Source organism: Herpailurus yagouaroundi, unplaced genomic scaffold, assembly GCF_014898765.1.
Source record: "Herpailurus yagouaroundi ecotype Mexico unplaced genomic scaffold, PumYag 140, whole genome shotgun sequence".
In the NCBI taxonomy this organism is placed as follows: domain Eukaryota; kingdom Metazoa; phylum Chordata; class Mammalia; order Carnivora; family Felidae; genus Herpailurus; species Herpailurus yagouaroundi.
The window spans coordinates 17,893,469-17,918,256 of NW_024412395.1; the positions used below are offsets into that span (position 1 = coordinate 17,893,469).

At 43.9% G+C, this 24,788-nt stretch overlaps 1 protein-coding gene across 4 annotated transcripts in view; it reads left to right on the forward strand.

Moving 5' to 3' along the window:
- MGAT5 (alpha-1,6-mannosylglycoprotein 6-beta-N-acetylglucosaminyltransferase) overlaps nt 1-24,788 on the forward strand; it is a 338,680-nt gene that overhangs the window by 126,829 nt on the left and 187,063 nt on the right. For all 4 annotated transcript variants that reach the window (XM_040474902.1, XM_040474901.1, XM_040474903.1 and 1 more), the window contains exon 4: nt 18,385-18,549. In XM_040474902.1, the coding sequence (XP_040330836.1) occupies nt 18,385-18,549 (165 nt within the window). The remainder of the gene's footprint in view (nt 1-18,384; nt 18,550-24,788) is intronic.

Consider the following 24,788-nt stretch of genomic DNA (forward strand, 5'->3'; position numbering starts at 1 on the left):
TAGCACTCAGTTGGTTGTATGTGCAGCTAGCTCCCTTTCCTGCAGCACATTTCTGGATTGCATGATCTCATCTGGGAGTATGATCAGGGAATGTAGAAAAATATTCTTGTTATCTTTCCCTAAACAAAACTTAATTAAGGCTGTGTGGTGGTAAGGTACAGAGGGTGGGGAGGAATGCAGGGTCGAAGGAGGACTAGGGGAGGAGGGTGAGGTAAGGACAGGGGGGGTGCGGGGGGGGGGATGAGAAACTCAGAGTCCAATGTGTGCCTCCCTCTGGCTGGTATGTAGGACACTTGGTCTTATGTGCTGGCTAATAGCTTTAGTCTTCAGCGTCTTCAGTGTTGCCTGCTCTTGTTTCTTGCCCTTGCCTCTCATGGCCCTTATTTCGAAAGAAGTCTTTTTGTGCACGTTGCTTTTTTTTGTTGGGTACCTAAAAACTCTTCTAGAAATGAGGTTGAGGGGAAAAAAATACATACAGAATATTATTTATTTTTCTTTTGGCAAAAGTTATGCTTAATATAGAAAACTTTGGAAGCTGTAGACATGCAAAAGAGAAACCCAAGAATAAAGAAAATCACATATAAACCTACTCTAGGAACTAACCACAATTAACATGTCACTGTATATTTTTCTGATATTTTATGTATATGCACAAAAATATGTGTATATGGATATATGCAAAATACTTGAAAAAAAGCATACATACACAATACAAACAAAAATTGTAGATGAAATTTGGATCGTAGGACGTCGTGGAGCGCCTATCTCCCAGCTCGCCTATGATCACCAAGGATGAGAATGGACTTACTCCATAGAAGATGTCCTGTCATTCTTGCTCATTAACAAGTCTAGTCACTGAATGCAGACCTTAGTGCCCTCAGGGTTTGGGACCCAGAGGTGTAATATAAATGAGATGCAAGAATGGATTTGGCTGAGGTGGAAAGGTTTGCTGTTATACATTGTGACACCGCAGTTACAGACTCTAAAGTATATGAAGTTCAAATGGTGATTTCCTGAAAATGTATAGCAGCATTTTGAAGCTTGAATTCAAACACAGGAAGTTATACTTAATTTGACATAATTTGTTTTTCTTTTTGAAAGGATCCAGGAAATGTGGTTACTTTTAAATTTCAGCTATATGTTTTGGTAAGGAGAAAATGGTTGCTTTTAACGTGTAGAATGTGGAAATTTCTTTTTCACTGCCTACTGAACACTGTCAGTAGTGCCTACTGTTGGAATAATCACGCTGTCTGCTTTTAATCTGTTGGATTTGGCAATGTCAATAGGCATGGGCTCTCAATATGCCTGAATAAATGCCACCTTTTTTTGATATGATGGATTAAAAAATGAGACTCCATTTTGAGAGTCCGCACTGAAAAACAACTAGGTAGTTTTTCAGAGTGGATTTTTAAATAAATCATGGACTTCGGTCTTCTGTATTTCCCAAATATTGTAGGTAAGCCATCAGAACGAATAAGTAAAGCAAATCGTCACCATTAGTGTCACTCATGTGTAACAAGTCCATGTAACAAGTAAAATAGACACCTCTTTCAGGTTTCTGTTCGGTACATTCCGTGTTAAATATTTTGGGGAATAGGGGATAGTTCCTTTGTAATTTCCTCCTTCTGTTTATCTCAATCTGTCACACTTTTTCCGTGGGAAAGAAGAAAACCCATAAATGATAAATTTATAGAATTAAAATTTTCCTAGTTGTTTTGAATGTTTTTATTTCTTGTTTGCTGCTGAACATCTTCCTAGGCTAGGCTTCCTCGGTTTTCTAAAGGGTAGTGATCTGGTCTTAGCTTTCAACCTCACAGACCTCATGTGTTGTAGAAAGTTACCAGAACCCCAGAGTAGTCTGTTAGAACCTCAGCCCCACATTATATGCTTATAAACATAGGAGTTTGGAGCTCAAAGATACTATGAAAATTGATTCCAATTTCCTTTCACAGATAAACCTTAGCAAAGTAATTTTTCTTTTTCTCAAAAACAACAAAGAAACAAACAAACAGGCCCTGTCGGCAAATGCAACACACACTGCTGTTTTTCTCTTTTCATCTCATCAGCTAGGCGTGTCAATCAAAGTGGTCTTTGGAGCTGAGTTTGTGGAATTTAATTGGACTGTGCCTGTGCGCTTGAGGCATTGGATCATCATGTGGCGAAATCCCACTAAAACAGTTTGTCACCTGGGCACTTGTGGCATGTGGAGCTAGATAATTCTTTGTTGTGGGGATTGTTCGTTCATGCAGGATGTTGAGCAGCATCTCGGGTGGCCCTACCCACTAGATGCCAGTAGCACCCCCCCTGGTTGTAACCACCAAAAATGTGTGTAGACATGGGGGGCAAAATTGCCTCCCTCCCCACCTTGGAGAATCACTGCAGTAAGAGTGAAACAGCAAACACTAACAGCATCTTATGGAAGTTTTCAAGCAGATACCTGGTTCCTGTCACTTAAAATTGGACAGCTTAGCTTTCTCCATTTCTCAGTTCTGGGCACCAACAACTGGGATTTAGCAAGGCGATATAGTCCAGGGCCAGTCATAGAAAGCTGGAGAGCCATTCTGCTGATGTGTGCTTCCCCTGGAAATCCATCAGTACCAGTTGTGGGCACATCAACAGCCAGGCAGCTCTGGTGGTTGATGTCAGAAGATGATGCCGGGGAGCCTGGGTGGCTCAGTCAGTTAAGCGTGTGACTCTTCATTTTGGCCCAGGTCATGATCTCACGGTTCATGACTTCGAGCCCCCCATAGGGTTCTGCACTGACAGCGTGGAGCCTGTTTGGTATTCTCTCTCTCTCCTCTCTCTGCCCTTCCCTTGCTCGCTCCTTGTTTGTCTGTCTCCCTCTCTCTCTCTCTCTAAAAATAAACAAATAAACTTAAAAAAAAAAAAACACATGAAAAAAGATGCAGGGACTGTAGGATGTTCAGTGGTTTAGTTGGATTGGTGGAGTGGGGATGAAGACGCATGAGACATGGGTTTGCAATCTCTTTTTCGGCCACAGATGCAGCCCGTGTACAGAGCGCTGGCTAGACGTCTGCTCTGAGAGAATGAAGAACTGATCCTTTATGGCTGGGATCTGTGCCCACTACGAAGTAATCCCATTAATAGACCAGAAAAGAAAACCACCCTCTTTCTCCCATCCCCATATTGGCATCATCAGAGGCTCTCAGTATGCTACAAACGTGTCTTCAGTAGCCCTGGAAGGTATTTGAGGAATCGTAATAGCTAACTTTAGATTATTACTGATTTTTTTAGAATCCCTGGCTTGAGGTCCTAGAGCTGAAGAGTTCAGCAAACTATTCCCTGTGGGTCAAATTCGGACTTCTGTCAGTTTGAGTAAATCAACTTTTACTGAAACAGAACCACTCCCAATTATTGATAACAACTGTAGTAACAGAGAAACATGGTAAAACAGGATTTATTTTGCGGGACACCTAAAACCTGCTGACTCCATCTTTCAGTAGTCCCCATGATTCAGTCTGAAACACTCATTGGAGTGTCCCTCCTTGACTCCACAGTTTCCCAGGACTTCCAGGGTCTGAGCTATGGTCAGCAAGCTCACTGTGGGTCATAGCATCCTGTTCTTATTTGTAAAGCCTTTGGAATCCTCCTTGTCTCTCGGTTTGTCCTCTAGGGGTTTTTGCATTACAATGGCAGAGTTGAGTAGTTGCCTCAGGGACTAAAGCCTAAAAGGTTTACTGTCTGCTCCTTTACCAAAAATGTTTTTTCTTTTTTTTTTTTAAAGTTTATTTATTTTGTGAGAGAGGGAGTAGGGGAGGAGCAGAGAGAGAGGAGTGGGAAAATCCCAAGCAAGCTCCTCACCACAAACACAGAGCCCAACTCAAGGCTCAAACCCAAGAACCATGAGACGACAACCCAAGCCAAAGCCAAGAGTCAGTCCAACCTGACTGAGCCACCCAGGCGCCCCCCCTCCCAAATGTTTGTTAAGCCCTGATCTATCCCCAGGGGAGTCTATCTAAGGGATTTTGTTTGGTATGCTAAGACTCATCTCTGCGTTTGAATTCACTGAAGACATCCTTATAAGATGTACGTCAACATGTCTTATTTCTCTGTCCTCTGAAAATGCCTCTGAGTGGCAGGTATGAGGTTAGTGGTTAGGGGGAGCCAGCCAGTTTGGCTTTGCCACATCCTGGCTGCATGGCCACGGCCCTAGGGACCCATACTACTTTGAGAGTGGGTATCCGTTCCTATCTTACCGTGTGATTGTACCGTGTGAACAAGGTGCTGCATGTCAGGGGGTGTTAGTTTGATTAGTCCTCAAACGATAGCAGGACTTTCAAACTTCTCATCCCCCATCCTTGTTCTGACTTGAAAAGAGACTTCTCAACTTCTTTTGGGGTTTGGTAATTCAGAAGTAGTGCCTGGAACACGTCCCGGGTAGCCCGTGTAGAACAGTTGGAACATTCGTCCGTGGGGGATGGAGGGCGTTTCTCGTGTGCTCGTCTGTCAGTCCATTCTTGGGGGAATGTGCACAGCCAGGGCCTTCTGTGCAGCCTGAACTGCCTCTCCCAGGCCCGTGTGGCAGGGCCATGCCTGTGCGGGGATTGTGTCATGAATTCTGTTAACCCACCCTAGTCAATGCCCTTCTTATTTCTGAGGTGAATTGATCTCTGTCTCTGGTGGCCTGACCCAAATTCTGATGCTCAGTGATCACCTCTTAGCTATGACACAGGCCCGGTCCACCTGTGTTCTCTAAGTTAACAGGAATGGAACCCGGGGCAGTGAGAGACTACCTCCCTTTGTGGCCCATCCACATCTTATTCACGCTGACCTTTCTCGCCTGTTTGCTGCTCTGGATGCCGGGACATGGCTCTGCAGTGGTCACCAGCTTTTCTGCCACCCCCTTCCCCTATGCCCAGTATTCTGTTTCCCTGCTGCTGGCTTCCCTGCTTGATCTCCTGCTCTGCCTTAGCTCCTGTCTCCTGGTCCCCCCTGACTTCTTGAGCCTCTGCTGTCCCCTTGATTGGCTGTTAGCCTTCAAGCCTAGCGCTTTGGGAAATGACTGTGCCCTTCACAGATATATAGCAGTGCTGTGTAAGCTTTGTGCATACAACTAGGAAAAGATGAACAAGGTCCTTGCTCTCATGGAGTCTGTGCTCATTATGGAAGGGAGAAACACTAACTGACATAACCATCAGATAGTAATAAATTCCAGGAAGAAAAATGACACAGGGATATGTGATTCTATTATTTTTTTAACGTTTGTTTATTTTTGAGAGAGCGAGGTAGAGAATGAGCAGGGGAGGGGCAGAGAGGGAGAGGGAGAGAGAATCCCAAGCAGGCTCTGAGCTTTCAGCACAGAGCCCAGCGTGGGGCTCAGTCCCAGGAACCGTGAGCTCATGACCTGAGCTGAAATCAAGTGTTGGATGCTTAACCGACTGAGTCACCCAGGCACCCCGGGATATGTGATTTTTAAAAAAAAGCACTTGAGGAGCTACTTGGAATGAGAAGGTCAAAAAAGGCCTCTCTCGGGAAGTGTCTATTAGCCCTACTGACACCAGAGGTTGCCGGGTAGGGTGCAGAGGTGGGGGCAGAGCTCAGTTGAGGCAGACGGCAGGGTGTGTGCCTAAGGCCTGCATGCACCCTCTAGGGACCCAACAGACTTGCTGTAGCTGAATGAAGTAAGCCAGGGACCATGTGGAAGGTGGGCCCTGTGGGCTGTGGACCTCAGTGTGATGGGAGAGGGAGGGAGGAAGGTGAAGGGGGATGGATGTTTCTTGTGAGTGAGCCTGGCCTGCCCCTTCTTGGGGGCTTTGACCCTGCACTGTTATCCACTGTTACCTCCACCATGGGAAGGGAGGTAAGTAGAAAGGAAGTGCTTCCTGTTACCTTAACGAGGTGGGGCTGCATACCGCAAGCCCTGGAGAATCATGGTAGGGTTTTTGGTTGCAGATCAAGGTGCAGTGGAGCAGTAACTCCTTTGGGCTTTAGGTGGCCCTCATTGACCTGGGGATTCCCATTTCTGAGATGTTAACATCACTTGGGGTTCTGCTCATAGGCTAACGGGAGACCCCCACGGTGATGCCAGTGTGGCTGCCTGAAGTAGCTCATAAAAGGTAGCCCCTGCCCTGTATTACAGACCGGGGTAACGTTTGGAGAGTCAGAAGAGTCTTTACATGTGTTTCATTCCACCTCTGCTATGAAAAAGAAGATGAAGAAAACTTAGGTTGGATTTCACTGGAGATAAAAAAGCCTGTGGGGACACCTGGGTGGCTCGGTCAGTTAAGCATCTGACTTCGGCTCAGGTCATGATCTCACGGTTCGTGGGCTCTGTGCTGACAGCTCGGAGCCTGAGGCCTGCTTCAGATTCTGTGTCTCCCTCGCTCTCTGCCCCTCCCCGACGTGCACGGTCTCTCTCTGTCAAATATAAATAAACATTAAAAAGAAAAATTTTAAAAAGCCTGTGAATGGTGTTTTAAAATTTTACTTATTTGCTTTTTCCTTTTTGCCTCTGTTCCTACAAATAGGATCAAGGGCCTGTTGTGTTGGAGGGCTGGGGTGATGGGGAACACCACCACTGTCGAAGTAACGATGCTCACCCTTGAGGGAAACACTGATTTGGAGGGACACTGGTAGGCAGAAAAAAAAAAAGAGCTGGGCTGTTTGGTGTGTCTGAGGAGGACGTGATTACAGGGATGTGGCTGGTGTGATTAAATAAAGGCCTTTTCTGCTTTAAAAAGCTTAGGACCTAAACCAGGGCTCTCTGGGCTTGGGGCTTCTCCAGGGGTGTGTGGTGGCTGTCCCCCCACGTGGCTCTCCCCTCCAGGCTCCCCACCTCTGCAGAGCCAGGCCCGGTTCCCAAGCACGCCCAGCGAGGCCCCACGTCTGAGGAGCGCCTCAAGGGTGACAGTCAGAGTGTGTGTCTCCGGAAGGGACTGGAGCCTCTTCTGCTCCCCTGGTTGATGAGGCCTGTTGTTTCCTGCTTCACTGTTGCTTCAAGTCCCAGCTTGAGGAGAGCATGTGCGTGGTGGGGTGTGCCTCTTGGACTCAGGGTGTCCTGGGCCTTGAAGTGAGGTTGCTCCCCTTGCCTGGCGGCCTGTCACAATGGCGTGCCAGTGTGGCCACCCTCAAGACCTGTTGACCCTTCCCCATCTGCCTAGAAGCCACAGCTGTCTTCTGGGACCGGCTGCGTGGTGGTGACTGAGCAATGCTGGTCCCTGAGAATCTGCCTTTGCTCTTCCATGTGTGTGCCTTCCCTCCCCCCGTAGCTCCTCCTCTCCTTCTGTTCTTTCTCTCTTTCATTCTCGGTCTTCATAACGCCTAAATCTCCTATCGGCACATATTCATTGGATTTGTTCATCGTCTCTCTCCCCCACGTAGCATGCAAGCCCCCAGAGGGCAGGGGTTTTTGCCTCTCTTTTCCCGCTGTAGCCCAGGGCTTAGTGCGTACCTGGCACTTTCTAGTAGCCAGAAGTGATTAGCAGCAGCCCCCTTGTCCTCACTCTACCTGTGTGGAACAGTTACAGCTGGGGCTAATTTGAAAGTAGTGTTTTTAGTAAGACTGGGAAACAGAAAGAGATTGCCTGTGGACTGTCTGTCCAGGTGGCTCCAAGTAGCTGTTATGCATGATTCTGACCTGGGGGCATTTATTCTGGAAGGTAGTTAGAGAGCATTTATAGGTGGCTACAGAAGGATTCCTTACCAGGTGTGTGATCTTGGGCAGGACACTGATGTAGTGTTTTGTTTGTTTGTTTTTTAATTTTTAATGCTTGTTTATTTTTGGGAGAGAGAAGGAGACAGAGTGTGAGCAGGGGTGGGGCAGAGAGAGAGAGGGAGACATAGAATCTGAAGCAGGCTCCAGGCTCTGAGCTGTCAGCACAGAGCCTGATGTGGGCTCCAGCCTACAAACTGCCAGATCATGCATGACCTGAGCTGAAGTCGGATGCTTAACTGACTGAGCCACCCAGGCGCCCCGGTAAATGAGGTTTTAAAAGCCTGCTTCCTCTTTTTAAAAATAGAGATATAATCGTATCACTTGCTTCATAGGCTTGTTGTAAGGATTACATGTTACAAAGCTTATTTAAACCCTTAGATTAGTGAAATGCATTCAGCATGGTGAATTATCACTAACCTTGGCCTGCATGTACCTACATCTGTTACCACCCAACCAAAATTCTTCATGTGAACCGGACACTGTTTCTGTATTTGAACACAGGGCTTCAGGAACGTGTTCCTGTAGCTGGCCTCGGCATTTACAGGGGATGACCTGAGCAGAAGTAAGCTCTCCCCCGGAGGGAGGAAGGCAGGCTTGCCACTACCCTCCTTCACAAGCCTGGGCGAGGCTTATCTGCCAGAATCAACCAGGCAGGCCTGCCTTGGCAGCACCCTTGCTGGGTCCCATGCTGGCCAGGCTCGAGGACAGCTGCCCTGGTCTCCAGACACATGCTGTTTGGCTCCTCCCTGGATCCCTTTTTAAAGCGTGTTCGCTCCACAGAGTGACTTGAGCATTTTGGAAGTGGGAGATGTGATGGTCGTTACCCTGTTCAAAAGAGAAGGCTTTCCCTTGCGGGCTGTGAGATGAGCTGGATTTGGTGAGCTCACTTTGTCTCTGAAGAAGGCATTGCTATGGGTCCTGTTCCTGGTACAGGAGGTGAGGGAGAGGGAGTAGTGGGCTGTGGCTGCCCTTCCCTGACAGGGAGGTGTGGGCCCACAGGTCAGATCGGGACCCTCCATAGCAGTGGGCTTGACCTCCCAGAGCCCAAGTTCATTTCTCTTCTGTAGAAAGGGCTGAAATGCTTGACTCCTATTACGTGCAGCTGGCTAGGTGTAGGAAAATTGACACAACAGCCCAAGAGTTACATTCTGGATATCTGTAGATTCCATAAAGCACTTGATATCGTCAACAGGCTTAGATAAGATCTTTTCTCAGATTCCGCTGCCTAGAAAGTTCCTTAAAATACTAGTGACACCCTCTGTAGGACCTCAGGAATAGCATTTGCTTCTGGTATGCACTGGATTCGGGGCGCCTGGGTGGCGCAGTCGGTTAAGCGTCCGACTTCAGCCAGGTCACGATCTCGCAGTCAGTGAGTTCGAGCCCCGCGTCGGGCTCTGGGCTGATGGCTCAGAGCCTGGAGCCTGTTTCCGATTCTGTGTCTCCCTCTCTCTCTGCCCCTCCCCCGTTCATGCTCTGTCTCTCTCTGTCCCAAAAATAAATAAACGTTGGTATGCACTGGATTCAAAGCTTAAAGTGTGTCCCTGCAGCCTAACCCGGGAGAGAGCAGTAGTCAGCAATACTGAGCATCTGAGACATGGTGTGGGTGCCTGTGACAGCTACGGGAAGAGGGCATGTTTGTGACTTTAAGTACAGGTGGGTTACCCACCAGGTGGCTTTAAGTATTCAAATGGGAGGGGCTCCTGGGTGGCTCAGTCGGTTAAGCTTTGGACTTTGGCTCAGGTCATGATCTCTCCCTTCATGGGTTTGAGCCCTGCGTCAGGCTCTGAGCCTGGAGCCTGCTTCAGATTCTCTGTCTCCCTCTGTCTCTGCCCCTCCCCCACTCACACTCTGTGTCTCTCTCTGCCTCTCAAAAATGAATAAATGTTAAAAAATAAAAATAAAAAAGAATTCAAGTAGAAGGCAGTGAGGGTCAGTCACTGAAATGTTTCTGGAGGTGTCTTCTTACCTGACATCAGGTCTTGGGGCCACTATCTTTGAGTTGTAAGGGTAGAACTCACTGCACTATATGTATTTTCAAATAGCGTTTTTTTGTTTGTTTGTTTGTTTTTTATGCCTTCATGATTGTTTGAGTACAGTGAATATTCATATAAAACAGAGGACACGTAGACTGGAGGTAATGAAAAACCTTGGACTCTTTTCGGCACTTAACCTGGGTAGGCTTGTTTTCTCTCCTAACATGAAAGAAGAAAAGTTCATTTTCAGCTTATGCAGCTGTTTGAGTCACCATTTCCAAACGATTCAGCACAAGATAGAAGATGCTGTCAATAAAACACACAAGGGCAAGGATGATCCAAGCCCATTTTTTTAAATGTTTGTTTATTTTTGAAACCGAGAGAATGTGAGCAGGGGAGGGGCAGAGAAAGAGGGACAGAGGATCTGAAGCAGGCTCTTCATCGACAGCAACGAGCCCCAACGCGGGTCTGAAACTTGCCAACCGCTAACCGAGAGATCGTCACCTGAGCCAAAGTCAGACACTCAGCTGACTGAGCCATCCAGGTGCCCTTACCATTCTTAGAAATAAAGAAGAATATAATGTAAAATACTTCTCACCTCCAAATCCAGATAAATTTTGATTTCCCTCCTGTCCTTTTTTAAAATGTGGAGAGATACATGCACATCTGCTCATTTCTAAAAAAAAATTGGAATACTTTATGTGCAGCTTTAAAAACTCTTCTTTGTTGTATTTCCTTATGCCATCAGGTATTTTTAATGGCCATACATGTGTTTTTCATCCATCCATTCAAAAAATAATCAGTGAGCTCCTGATGTTAATAGCCAGTGGTGATAAACAGAGATGACAAGACACCTGCTCTGCCCTCCCTGAGTTCCAATCCAGTGATTTATTCTCTTATGAATGGATGGACATAGATAACTTAATTTTTTTCTTGGGCATTTGGGTAGTGTCCCGATGTGTCTATAGTAAACAACACTACAGTGTCCTTGTATGCGATGAATGGACTGTATTTTGCGTATTACTAAAACTGTATTATCTTTCTGTGGAAAGGTCATTTTAAAATTAAAACTACATAACTGATGAAAGTTGACATTCCTGGCAGTGAGTGGAAATGAGAGGTTGGGGCTAATTCTTTTTTCATTAGCACCTTCCTTTCTCATTAGCACCCTGTCTTTGCTAGTTTCTCCCAAGCAGCAAGTGAAGCCGTTTCTTGTTGGCACTCTGCCTCTCAGGGCAGCCTTGGTGAAGAGGGACTTGGATGAGGAGCAAGCACAGATGCAAATTATTTTTTGAAGTTCATATGTAAATCCTTGTTCATTGCACAGTTGGTTCTGTGTCAGCGAATCATGGTGGCCACACCTTAAACATAGCCAATCGTGGCTGTGCCCAGAGTCCTTGATTCGTGGGGTTCTATAGATTCTGGTGGAGTGCCTTGAGGACAGAGCCTGGTAAAGGTTGGCCTGGAGGACAGTAGGCTGGAGAACCACTGCGTTGGAAGCATGAGCCAAGGGAACGGAGTAGGATAGCATCGGCCCCAAGTGCTGCCTTTCTTGATCATTCCCCAATTACTGATTGCCTGGGTGATCTGGGCAGTCGGGGTTTGCTGTCCTGTCTCAACAGCTTTAGCCAATAGACCTATATACTGATAGACCTTCTTCCTACCAGTAGGACTCCCTTTCTACTGAAATCTCATCTCCTTGGGCTCCAGCTCAGGCAGCAAGTCTAGCTGACAGTGCAATCTCCTTGGCTGTCCTGTTCAGGAATGTGGTAGCATCTTCCAGTTCCTACTCACCCCCTAAAGTCATGGCTTTCTGAATGTGAAAACTTAAAGAAGCTGTCAGGGCACCTGTTCTGAGATTTTTGTCGATCTTGCCCTTGATCAAAGCACTTCTGGCATGATAGAAAGCAAAGCTTACTTTCCCCAGAAGGACATTTTATATGTTTTCAATTGCTTTGATCTCATCTTTATCATGTACAGTAAGTTTTAGGAATACAGAATTGCGGTAGTGATGTTGGGATTAAATTTTTATGGCTAAGGCTTTGAAGCACAAACAAAATTTTAAAAGCCTTTTAGTAATTGAAAATTGTAATCCTGCTGAGGACACATTTTACTGCTATAATAACTGTAAAACACAATGATAAATATAAAAATGTTACACTAGAATTTGGAGGAATATATTTGCCCTAATTTCTTTGCTAAGCTCTGTAGAAATTATTCTTGGGTGAACAGTCTTATTGGATAAATGGATTATCATTAAGACTAAAACACAAAATGTTCTAGTATTAATTTAAAATTGCAATAAGACTTGTATTTTTTGCAGGTTTAACTGTAAAATGCAAAGGTGAGAAATAATTTCATCACCTACGGAGGTATAATTTCTTAAGTTTATTGGTGGGAAGACCATAGTACACTTACTTGTTGGTTCATTCATTCATTTGTTCATTTGCTTATGTAACACACACATAACTGAGGGCTATCATGTGCCAGTTGGTAAGGATACAAAGATGGGCTTGAAGCCCTGTGTGTTTTATTGACACTATTTTTTATCTTGTGTCCAGCTATCTTAAAATAGTAACTCAAATAGCTGCTTGTTGAAAATGACCTTCTTTCATATTGAGAAAGAAAACATCCCTGTCCAGGTAAAGTGCCTAGACAGTCCAACTTTTCTGATTGCTTTATATTCCATTTTCATTTCAAGGCTGCAGGTTTGGAAATGGAGACTCTTGATTATTTTTGGTGTTGGGGAGTTGGTCACGGAAGAGTGGCATTAGTGAATCTTGAGGATGGTAGGCATATGATTTAACAAAAACACATGGCAGAAGCCCAGAGGTTAGTCCCGAGAAGTGTGTTCAGAAGCAGCAGGTCAGAGATGCTTGCTGGCTGGCAGGTCCATAGTGGTTCTTAAGAGGCAGTGTGGCATGGTAGGGAAGAGCTGTTGGGTCTGGAACCAGACTGTTTGAGATTGAACCCTCAAGCTGCAGTCACCTGGAACAAATTACTTAACTTCTCTGCTATGTTTTATCATTTATGAAGTGGAGATGGTAACAGTGATACATTCCTCATACTCTCATGGCAGGACTGCATGTGTTAATCCGTGAGAAGTGCTGAGGACAGTAGCTGACACACAGAAAGAGCTCAATCGATTGCAGCAGCGGTGGCAGGGCAGTGGCGGCAGTGGTGGTGGTGGTACAGGGTCATAGTTGTGATAGTGACCATCGGCATCCTTCTCATCATCGTGACTTCCTTTAGTTGTACCATGTCACACAGTCAAAATGGTCACTCTCTGGTACGTGGCGTCAACAAGAGTGGTGGGTCACCCTTATTGGGGACTGTATTTTAGGAATCAAGAAAGACTATCTTCTATTTATTTTGACTTTTTTTTTTTCTTAAGTATAGTTGATGCATGATGTTACGTTAGTTTCAGGTCTATGACATAGTGATTTAATGAGCTTATTCATTATGCTATGTGCACCACTAGTGTACCTAACCATCTGTCCAATCACGTTGCTGTTACAATATCATTGACTCTATTCCTTATGTTGTGCCTCTTATTCCTGTGACTTACACGTTCCATATGTGGAAGCCTGTGCCTCCCACTTCCCTTCACCCATTTTGCCCATACCTCACCCTCTCCTCTGTGGCAGGTATCTGTTCTTTGTATTTATAGGTCTGATTCTGCCATTTTGTTTTTCTTTTTTCAGATTCCACTTATGAGTGGAACTATATGGTATTTGTCTTTCTTAGTCTAACTTATTTCATTTAGCATAATGCCCTCTAGGTCCATCCATGCTGTCTCATATGGCATGACCTCATCCTTTGTTATGGCTGTGTAATATTCCTGTATGTGTGTGTTTGTGTGTATGTGTGTACCACATCCTTACCCATTTGTCTATTGATGGGCACTTAGATTGCTTCATAATTTGGTTACTGTAAATAATGCTGCAATAAACATAGGGGTGCATATATTTTTTGAATTAGTGTTTTCATATTCTTTGGGTAAAAACTAGTAGTGTGATTACTGGATCATAGGGTAGTTCTATTTTTAATTTTTTGAGGAACCTCCATACTGTTTTCTAGAGGGGTGAAGCAGTTTGCATTCTTAGCAGTAGTGCACGAATATTACTTTTTCTCCACATCCTTGCTGACACTTACTGTTTGTTGTGTTTTTCATTTTAGCCATTTTGACAGGTGTGAGGTGATGATACCTCATTGTGGTTTTGATGTACATTTCCCTGATGATGAGCTATGTTGAGCATCTTCTCATGTGTTTGTTGGCCATATGCATGTCTTCTTCAGAGAAATGTCCATTCGTGTCTTCTGCCCATTTTTTAATTGGCTTATTTACTTTTTTGTGTTGAGTTGTGTAAGTTCTTTATATGTTTTGGAGATTAACCTCTTATTGGATATATCATTTGCAAATATCTTCTCCCATTCAGTAGGTTGTCTTTTTGTTTTGTGGATGGTTTGTTTCCTTTACTGTGTGAAAGCATTTTATTTTGATGTAGTCCCAGTAATTCATTTTTGCTTTTCTTTGCCTTGCCTCAGGAAACATATCTAGAAAAATAATACTATGGCCAATGTCAGAGAAATTAATATCTGTGCTCTCTTTCTCTTCCAGGATTTTTATGATTTCAGGTCTCACATTTAGGTCTTTAATCCGTTTTGAGTTTATTTTTGTGCACGGTGTTAGAAGGGCATCCACTTTCATCCTTTTATGTGTCCAGTTTTCCCAACACAATTTGTTGAAGAGCCTGTCTTTTTCCCATTGAATATTCTTGCCTCCTTTGTCATAGATTAATTGACCATACGGTCATGGGTTGATTTCTGGGCTCTGCATTCTGTTCCATCGATATGTGTGCCTATTTCTGGGCCAGTACCATACTGTTTTTAGTACTACAGCTTTGTAGTATATCCTGAAATCTGAAATTGTGATACCTCCAGTTTTGCTCTCCTTTTTCAAGATTGCTTTGGCTATTCAGGGTCTTTTGCAGCTCTGTACAAATATTAGGATTATTTGTTCTAGTTCTGTGGAAAATATTGTCTGTTTTGATAGTGATTGCATTAAATCTGTACATTGCTTTGGGTAGTCTAGACCTTTTAACAATATTCTTCCAATCCATGAGCATGGAATCTGTCTTTCCATTTGTTTGTATAATCTTAATGTTGACGTGACAGTTGTGTAATCTACCTAAGAGGGTGCTCCACCGGTGACTGTCACCAGTAAGTTTGGGTTAGGGGGCTCTGTCCAGTAGTCCTTGTTGCCTTTTAACAAAAAGGCAAAAAGTTGCAAAAGATTACCAGCCCTTGAGAGACCATCACCCTGGGCTAGGCTTCAGGAAGCCCCTGTAGGGAGGAGGGCCGATTCTTTGATTGTTTTTCCCATTGTATTTGTAGCAATGCCTGCAATGCCTCAGGGGCATCAGTGAATTGAAGTCACACATAATGCAAGTTCAGTGACTGTTTCTCATACTTCCATTTCCTCTCTACAAAGGGGCAGTGAGGAAGATGAGGGTTGGGAGAATATGCTTAATTCTGTGGTTCTCAAATGGGCGCTTTTGTCCCCCCCCCCCCCCCCCGGGACATTGGCAATGTCCAGAGACATTTTCTGTTGTCACATGAAATGATTGCTACTGTTATTCACTGGTTAGAAGCCAAACACCCTTCGGTGCACTGGCCAGCCCTCCACAACAAATAATTACCCAGCCCAAAGTGTCAATAGTGTGAAAGCTGAGAAACCCTGATTTAACCTGTTCTAGAGGTTCAGGGCTTCTGTGTCTAGCTAATCTCAATTGCTGGTAGTAGTTAAATACCATTTTTACCTGTGTGGACTCTGGCTGGTGCGAGAGCCTGCAGGCAAAGAGGCTGGAGGTGGAGGACGTTGCTGTCCTTTATCTGAGGGGTGGTTTCTTAACACTGTGGCTGCTTCCTCGTGGTACCATTGCCCCCATCTGCCTGGCTGGCCCCTGGCAATCTTAAGAATTCTGGAAAAGCAGTTGATGCTTTAGGTTCACTGTAAGAGCAGAGCTGGTGGCTGACCCCTGCTGTTTCTGCCAGCTAAGGATGTGCCAGGGGCAGACTGTGAGTCATGCAGACCGTGGGACTGCAGCTCTTGGAGGAGACGAGCTCATGACCCTTTGGATAAAGTGGCAAAGCTCTCTGCATCACTCAGGAAGAGATTTCTTGAGGAAAGATGAGAGCATTTCCCAGAGGAAGGTTTCATTTTTTTGTCTGTGTATCGCAGGCTGTTACGTAGTGATTATTAAGGACATTTTATACATAGTAACTCGTTATGCCCATGTAACAACCCCAAAGAGGCAAGGGTGCTTACCACTCTTTTACAGGTAAGGAAATAGGAGTGGAGAATGAGGACGTAAACTCAGAAACCTTGGCTCCAGAGTCTGGGCCCTTAATCACAATGGTATGGGTGAAAGACACTGAATTTCACACTTGGTTTCTTCTGCTCTTGCGCTTGACTTTTGGCTGGGCCAGTGAGGCAGCCGGGAATTAGGCCAGCCTGACTCAAGTCCCCATTCCGGTTTATTATTTCTATAGCTGTGAGCATGTTATTTCATGTTCTTATCTGTAAAATGAAGTCATTTTACCTCACCTACCTCACGGAGAAGGGGGTTTCTTAGATTTGCGTGTGGCTTGCAATGGGCATTGGGGAAACATTAGTTCCCTTCTGCCCTTCTCGGTTATAATGATATTTTTAGCTCTGTTGCTCTAATGTTGTGGCCAGCTTCTTCTTACCTGTAGGAAGTATACATGCTGAAGAGCAAAAATAGGCCCGCTCTGGTGTTTGTTAGAATGAACTGACGAGTCACTCCAGAAGTTAACAGGGTGAACAGTCTAATGTTCAGTTTGGGGAGGGTGGTGGGGAGACCATGCTTCTGCCCAGCACAGAACACCTGGCTTCCAGGATGAAGGTGTAGGCTTGGTTTCTGCTGGTAATTTTTAATCCGCTCCAGCCATGCCTCCCATCTGTAAACCACTAAGAAACACAAACTTCCATGCTAATGACATACCTTTGCTTCCATTCTGATGACTTTCCTGTCCGCTTGGCAAAATGGGACTGCCCGAGTATCTCGCGGCCGGGGTTCAACGTCAGTTGGCTGTGTTCTGGGGTTGGTGAATTGATCTGGTGTATACTTCTTTCCTGGCCGGGTGAGATCACCTGCTCGGCTCAAGTTCACCCTGTTCCTATTAGGAGGGGAAGTGGCAACCTTGCGTTTGTCCCTGTTTAGGACTTTGCACATCCTACTACCCACATCATGCACTTCTCCCCTGGACGGCTCCCAATTCATTAATGAGGCTCGATTCTATTCACATGGGTGGCTGGCCTGTTGTCCTGACTTCCTCACATGTACAAGTCAATATCTTTCTTTAATTATGAGTTTCCAGAGAAGAGAAGCTAAATTAATCTTGTACATGTGGAATACCTTGTGTACAAACTTAGTAAACATTTACGTATACATGAGGATAAAGTGTCTGTAGTTTGTCCAGAGAGAAGTGCAGCGTTTAACCCAGTCAGATGTGTAGGAAAGGAATCCAACTCTATTTTTTACTTATGTTTATTTTGAGAGAGTGAGAGCATGAGCAGGGGAGGCGCAGAGAGAGGGAAAGAGAGAATCCCAAGCAGTCTCCGTGCTGTCAGCACAGAGCCTGATGTGGGTCTCGAACTCATAAACCATGAGGTAGTGAATGAATGACCTGAGTTGAAATCCAGCATTAGACACTTAACCAACAAAGCCATCCAGACTCCCCAAAAGGGAATCAGCTCTTAAATGTAAGCATCACGAGAAAATAGCCCCAGCATCTGGAACAGTGCCTGGCACATAGCACTTGTTTCGTAAAAATTTCTTGCATGAATGAATCTGGTCTTAATTTAAGTATCTTTCTAAATTTCACTACAGATACCTTTGAGTTGCCCAGCATGCCTAGAATCTAGAACTGTAGTTTCTATTATTGCTGTAAGTAACCAACCGAAATAAAGACTTCGCAAAAAAAAAAAAAAAAAAAAAAAAAATAGGACATACTAGAGTATATAGCACTAAAAATAACAATGAAATTGATCCAGAAGTTACTTCAAGATGCTATCTACACTTTGGAGTTGGGATTCTGTGGGTCAGACCTTCATGCTATAAGGAGGAATTTAATAGAGTGCTTTGATAGGATGCTAAGTAACCCAGAGTTTTCTCTATCAACTTAGTAGCTGGAATTAATTTTATGTCACTTACTGCCTTACATGGACTGCAGAACAGACTGATTTGTGCTCTCTGGGCCACTGTCATCTTTAAGGTATGGTTTGTTAAAGGGGCATCTGGATGGCTCAGTCAGATAAGCATTTGACTTAAGCATTTGACTTCAGCTCAAGTCATGGTCTCACAGTTCGTGAGTTCCAGCTCTGTGTTGGGCTCTGTGCTGACAGCTCGGAGCCTGGAGCCTGCTTTGGATTCTGTGTCTCCCTCTCTCTCTCTGTCCCTCTCCCCTGCTTGTGCTGTGACTCTCTCAAAAGTAAAATAAACATTACAAAAAAAAAAAACACAAAAAAAACAGATATGGTTTGTTAGGGCAGATGTTTAAGCAGTACTTTTTGATTGTGCCACCCTTTGTTCTTCATGTCAGAGACAGAGAGGTGGTGGGGGGGAGAAGAGAAAGAGCGAGCGAGCGCATGAGCCAGACAAACATACAAGGGCCAAAGAATTTTTCAACTCTTTGCATTTTCTTTCACAGATCTGAAGAAAACACTTGCTGTGCTTTTGGATAATATCTTGCAGCGCATTGGCAAGTTAGAGTCAAAGGTGGACAATCTCGTAATCAATGGCACGGGAACAAACTCGACCAACTCCACCACGGCTGTTCCCAGCTTGGTAGCACTTGAGAAAATTAATGTGGCAGGTAAGAGCAATTGTCCCTGACATGGAGTCAGACCCCGCTTACAACTGGGAAAAGAGTAAAGCAGTGCAGTGGTTCTTACTGGTATAAATCCCATAAACGTGGTATGGCCCTGGAAAAGCTCATTTTAAATTTATTTTTGATGAACATGTTAAAACACGTTTTAAGTCTCATCATGATGTGTGATATCTGGTGGTTTCTGTGACACCTTTCATGAAATGAGCCCCTGGAATTCACATTTAATGAGGAGATTTGTAGCATGGATACAGATGAAATGAAACAGGTTATCTGGGAAGCTCATGCCGGTTAGAGGTTCTTTCTCCTTCCCATTTTTAGCAGTCTCAAAAGTCTGTTCCATATAATAGACTGTCTCCTTCCTGTTGTTCAAGAAGAGCCACCGTTGTAGAAAATGCCTCCTATGTGTATATGGGGAAATGTAAATTCTAGAAATGGCAGTTAGGAAATAAATGGCCCCTGCCTGATCTTGGCCTGATTCTGTAGCCGCTCATGGACAAAACCCTGCAGTTTTCACTGGATGCATTTTGTCTAGTCCCTTCTTAAAATTGGATGAGAGAAGAAAAATGGATTAAAAACAATGCCCAAGCCACATACAGCACGTATTGTCCATCGCTTACATCAGATTCCCCATTGCACTGCCTGGGGTTGGCCTCTGGGTCTTTGTGGTTGAGCCAGGACTTGGTCTTCTTAGGGTGACCACTGTCATTTCTTAGAAACCCAGGACAGAGCGAAGAGTTCAAGGTTAGGATGAGGTGCTTTGGGTGAACAGTTGTGAGTTGTCTACACTCGTGGTGGTGGTATCCAAATTCTAGTTAGTGAATAAAATAAGTAGCTGGGTTATTTTTTGGTACTTCGAAAATCTAACTTAGTACTTTCTGGTTTACCTCTACCCCTGACTTGTAGAAGTGCATGGACTTAAGTGGGAGCAATTCTTTTCCTTTCCTACCTCCCAGTGTCAAAACATTTAATTGTTTCACATTATACAAGCTTGTTGTATTACCTTTTGGTTCTGTTCTGCCCTTTAGCAATTGTTAAATTACAAAATATATTTCTAATAATCCAAAGTATCCAACCAAACAAAGGTATTAAAAATAACTTTTAATTACAACACAGAGACAGTGTCATCTGGGCCATAAATCCTATCTTCCCTGCAGTTTCCAACAGCTTCTGTAATTAGACAAGAAAACCTCCCACTGTGTTGAGCTGCTTATTAATAAATGGAAGCCATGCCTCTCCGGTCTCTACTCCCCCATTCCTGTCCCCAGTAGGAAATGCTATTGAAGAGGTCCTTTCTGAGTTCATGGCATTCTGCATTATCCTGTTTCCAGACGTGGAGTGGGGTGTTCTGCCTTTAGCTTTGCTGCCTCCCACTGCCTCTGTTCTATGAGGCCCACGTAAACATACCTGTTGTCATTCTCGGCCCTGGGAAGGGATCTTGCTGCCGCTGACTGACCTGTTTGTGTGCCAGGCTTACAGGGAGACTTCGCTGCCTGGGCTCCAAGCCCCAGGGTACAGAATTGTGGGTAGACGTCCAGGAATGAAATAGGGGAGGGAGGGAGTTGGTGGCTCCTTCTTTCACATGGGGTTCCAGCCCCACGTATGGAGCTAGCTTACTCAGGTAACACAAACCTCTTGAACACATTCTCTAAGTTGTTGGCTCTGAGTGGGTCTCCTTTTGATGTGCCACTGGTTCTGTGTTTACGAATAATTAAAGAACCAAAGTATTTCATGTGTTCTTTTAGGGGGGGAGGAGGGAGAAAATTTAGAGCTGTGTCTAATAATTAATTAACCTCATTGTCACTCCTTGGTATATTTTGTGTGTAATACACTTTGAGATTTTTAATGGACACTTAGGAAAATAATATATATGCATAAAATCACACAAATGGTGATCCTGTAACTGGAGGTAGTTGTGAAGGCTTCTCACACAGGAAGGTAAATTTTGAAGGTGGGTAGGATTGAGGCATAGGGGCCTCATGGAAGAGTTACAGACTAGAAATGCATCGTGACCCAGAAAATAATTGAAAGGAAGGGGAGGAAACTAACATCTAGCAACCTCCCAGTTAATAACCAGTTACTGTTTGGAACTCTTGGAGGCACAAGATTGTACTCTGTCTTCTCAACATCTACAAGAAGCTAGTGGTTTCACTGGTTTCATGGAGTTTAAGTGTTTGGGCAGGGGGGGACCTTTGATAGGGACCTGGAACCCCCTGAGCTCAGCTTAAGACCAAGCACCATATAGAGTGTGTGGTCCATCTTTTTTATAAATCATCTTGTAAATCATCACAAACGGGTGAGTTTAGAAAAATAGGTTACTATTTTCTTAGAGGTTCCTGGAGAGCTGACAGTTTTCTGGGATATTTAATAACCTGTCTGATAAAAAAAAAAAAAGTTCTCTGTGTCTAATTGTCTGTTTCTTTGACCAACCTTTGCAAAAGCAAGCTTGTCCCTATGTGTGCATGTGCTTTCCTCCCTTAGCCACTGTGATGGCCACAATGGATATAGAAGTGAAAGAAAGAATGGAGGCATCCTACTTTATTTCTCCCAGAGGGTGGTGGGGACTTTATATTTTGTCAGTCAAACAACATATTTCTAAACTATTTGCCATACCTGTAGATTGTGGTGCCAAAAAGAAGGACAAAAACTTAAATTTATAACCCTTGTTCAGGGAAAAAAAAAAAACATTTATTGCTGCTTTTGCCCTCTCTCTGATCTGTGGCCATACGGTCCTCATTACCTCTCTTGTCGTAGCAGAAATGGCACTTGAGCTGTGAGAGGGTTCATTTTTATAGGGTTCCAATGCTGATTGAGTGAAGTTTTTCTTTTTCTCTTTTTGCATTAAGACATGTGGTAATTGCTCAGAAATGTTCTCCCTGGTGTGTCTTTACTGCTTACTCTGGTGTCTTATTGCTTGCTGATGTTTCTGATTGCTTACTGTTGTGTCTTATTGCTTGCTGATATATCTTCTGGTTGGCTATAAACTGCTTCTAAATTGGGTACCATAGCAGTTGAAGAAGGGTTCCTTAAATTTATTTTCTTTTTAGGGATAGCTCTGTGTGTGTGCGCGCGTACACGTATGCATGTGTGCGCGTGCGTGTGTGCACGCATGCGTGAGTGCTCCCTTTCTCTGTTTAGCTGTGTTCTCTGTACCTTTTATCCAAAATGGCTTTTCTTTCCAAATTTATCACTCCTGGGCTTTTTTATTATGTTCAAGTGATGTTCCCCTAGAGAAGTTTAGCTGGAAATGAACTTGATTGAAATCAAGAATTAGATTTGAACTGCATTTTCGAGCTTGGTTTATCTTGTTGAAGATGAAGGTGAATTGAAGAAATGAAAACCCAGATTTAAGAAAAATTCACACCCTTCAACCAATTGCATAGTAAATCAGTTTCTCTAGATATATTGCCTGAAAGAACTTAAATGTTTCTATGCCAAAATTATCCACTTTCAGAATGACATTTTTGTTTTTGGAAAGACCAATTCCTCTTTTCTCTACTTTTATTATCTTAAATGATGAAGTGGAGGGGATGGCATTGGAACTGGAATAGCATCTTTGCCATGTGTTAACATAGGGAGAAGGTAAAAAAATATGTGACAATGACAATGCTGGCCTTCTGGGGACTGACCGTGTCCACTTAATCTGTTTTGTCCCTAACGTCTTATTCAAAGCCTCCCTGTTGGGAGTGCTCAGTAAATGCCCACATTGATTGGATTATGCTGGAGGGGATGGCATTTGGTTTCACTGCTAAAAGAAGTTTCTCCTTCTGGTTTCTCTTTTCCATTTCTGCTCGTGGGGAATTGCTTGGAAGTGGTGCTTGATATCTTATTTCCCTTCCTCAGACCTTAGAAGACATCATCAATGAAATCGAATTTTTTTTTTTTTGGGGGGGGGTCTGTCATGTCTGAGCTTTGTAGAGATACTTCTGTGCTGTGGAGCTTTTATAGAATGTGATGGGTACAACTCTAGATTATAATATTTTGGGTAATGGGTGCATTGTGCCTCTCTCTCCATCAGTTGAGGCAGTAAATGCATGTGTCCCTCTGCATTTATTTATTTATTTATTTATACTTTAAAGAGCTAGTTGTTGTCATTCAACATAAGCTGAATAACTGGCCAGCATTCAGGGTTAGCTAGAAGGCACAACTTAATGGTAACATTTCTTTCCTGTTACGATCACTTACAATTACAAGGTCATTTGGGAAACACAGCCACAAAATTGAAGTTGCAGGCACAACTCCAGTGGCTGTTTTCTAATATTTAGTCTAAACTGAATGTTAGCTAGCCCAGCATTTTCCAAACATCAGTAGCCACATGCAATGTATTGCAGGTGAAGTGCAACATATTTGAGCCTGGATGCTGTTCTCAATAATAATAATAATAATAATAATAATAATAATAATAGAACCATAATTATTATTCTACCACTTAAAAGTTGAAAATGAAAAATGTCCCTGCTGAGTTTCAGGACTTGCATTTGGAAGTGCAATTTTCCCCCTTTTGTGCTGCTAATGGACCTTGAAATTAAGTTGCACCTGTGTTGTTTCCTTGTTTGGGTTACCCACACTGTCATTTGTGGGTTGGGTAGCACCTGAAGTGCCCCAACCCTGTGCTCAGCTTAACAGGTGGCTTTCTCAGGATCAGGTAACAGCCAGGCAGTGGCACCCCCCCAAATGCTGCCAAGAAACGGGGCAGAGAGCAAGAGACAACTGTGTCTTTCTCCTGCATGTCTCTTTCTGTTTCATTCTTGGTAGGGGCAGGAATAAATATGTGGCTACCTGTCAGGAACAATTCTTATGGTATCTTCCTAGAAAAATCTGTCATTGTTGGTGTGGTTTTCACATTGTGTGTGGTCATGGTGTTTTGGTTTTTATCATGAAGAAGGAGAAGGAGGGCAGGAAGAGGAAGACAAAGAAAACTATAGTTCAGAAGAAGTGATGCTGACCTTTGAGCATGGTATTTATAGCTCTCATTCTCAGCTGCAGGCGATTTTGCCCCCCTGGCCATACTTGGCAGTGTCTGCAGACATTTCAGTTGTCAAACTGAGGAAGTGTTATTGACGTCCAGTAGATAGAGGCCAGGGATGCTGCTGAACATTCTACAGTGCACAGGCTAGCTGCCACTACAGAGAATTATCTAGCCCAAAATATCACTTGTACTGTGGTTGAGAAACTCCTATCTACAGGATATTGTTGGAGGTGTTCCACTTATTACCATTGCAGAAACATGCTGGAGATGTTGCACTTTCCTGATGAGCCAGCTGAGACCTAAAGTCTCCTCCTCTCTTCCTAGCAAGGTTTGTTGTTGTTGTTGTTGTTGTTGTTGTTGTTGTTGTTGTTGTTGCAAGTCCTCAGCCCCAACAACTGTTAGCTTTGCAACCAATCTTTGAGACCTCCAAGAAAGAGATTTTCATAAATTCCCAGAAGGCACTTTTGGGCTCCTGACCTTAAGAAACTCCTTTCCTGGACCCAAACCAGTAAATTTTTGGCAACACACATTTTACTCCTGCTTATATAGAAGGTAATTATTTCTTTTCATGAAAGAGCTGCTAATTCAGAATAATGATGGCAAAGTAGTCTGAGAGAGTGGATTTAAATTACAAAAATGTTTTAGAGGAAATTCTATTTTATTAATTTTAAGCAGAGTATATAATTATCAAGACATGAGAGAGTAAATTAAATTAGTTAAGGAAAATAAGACAGGTCCCCCAATATCTACTTTACAGCACGGAACACCCTACACAGCGTGTTTGGAGCAGTAGAAAAGGAGACCATTCTGAAAAGGTAGGTTGAGGGAATATATGAAGAGTTTTCCTTGTAAAACTCAGGAGTTTGTATTTGTTCTTTAGGCAGTGACAGCTAAGGAGGGTTTAAATAAAGCAGGAGGATAATAAGATGAGACCTGTATTTTCAGAGAAGAATTGGTGGCCATGTGGAAGTGGGGTGCTTTAAAGGGGGTCCTCTGGGAAGCCAGGTGAGAGAGTTTAGTGCACTGGGCAGGGGAAGGCCTAAAACGAGGCATGTGCGTGATGCCCAGGGGAAGGGGGGGTTGGAAACCCATGTCTGGTGGAGCTGATGTGAGCAGGACCTGGTGGACCATGAGCAAGGGTGAGGGAGGAGCTGGTGTCATGACTGGGTGATGCCTTTATTGATGAAACAAGCCAGCAAAGGCGGGATCTTGTGTAGACAGTACCCATATGTCAATGTGGATTGCTTTGTTGCGAGCC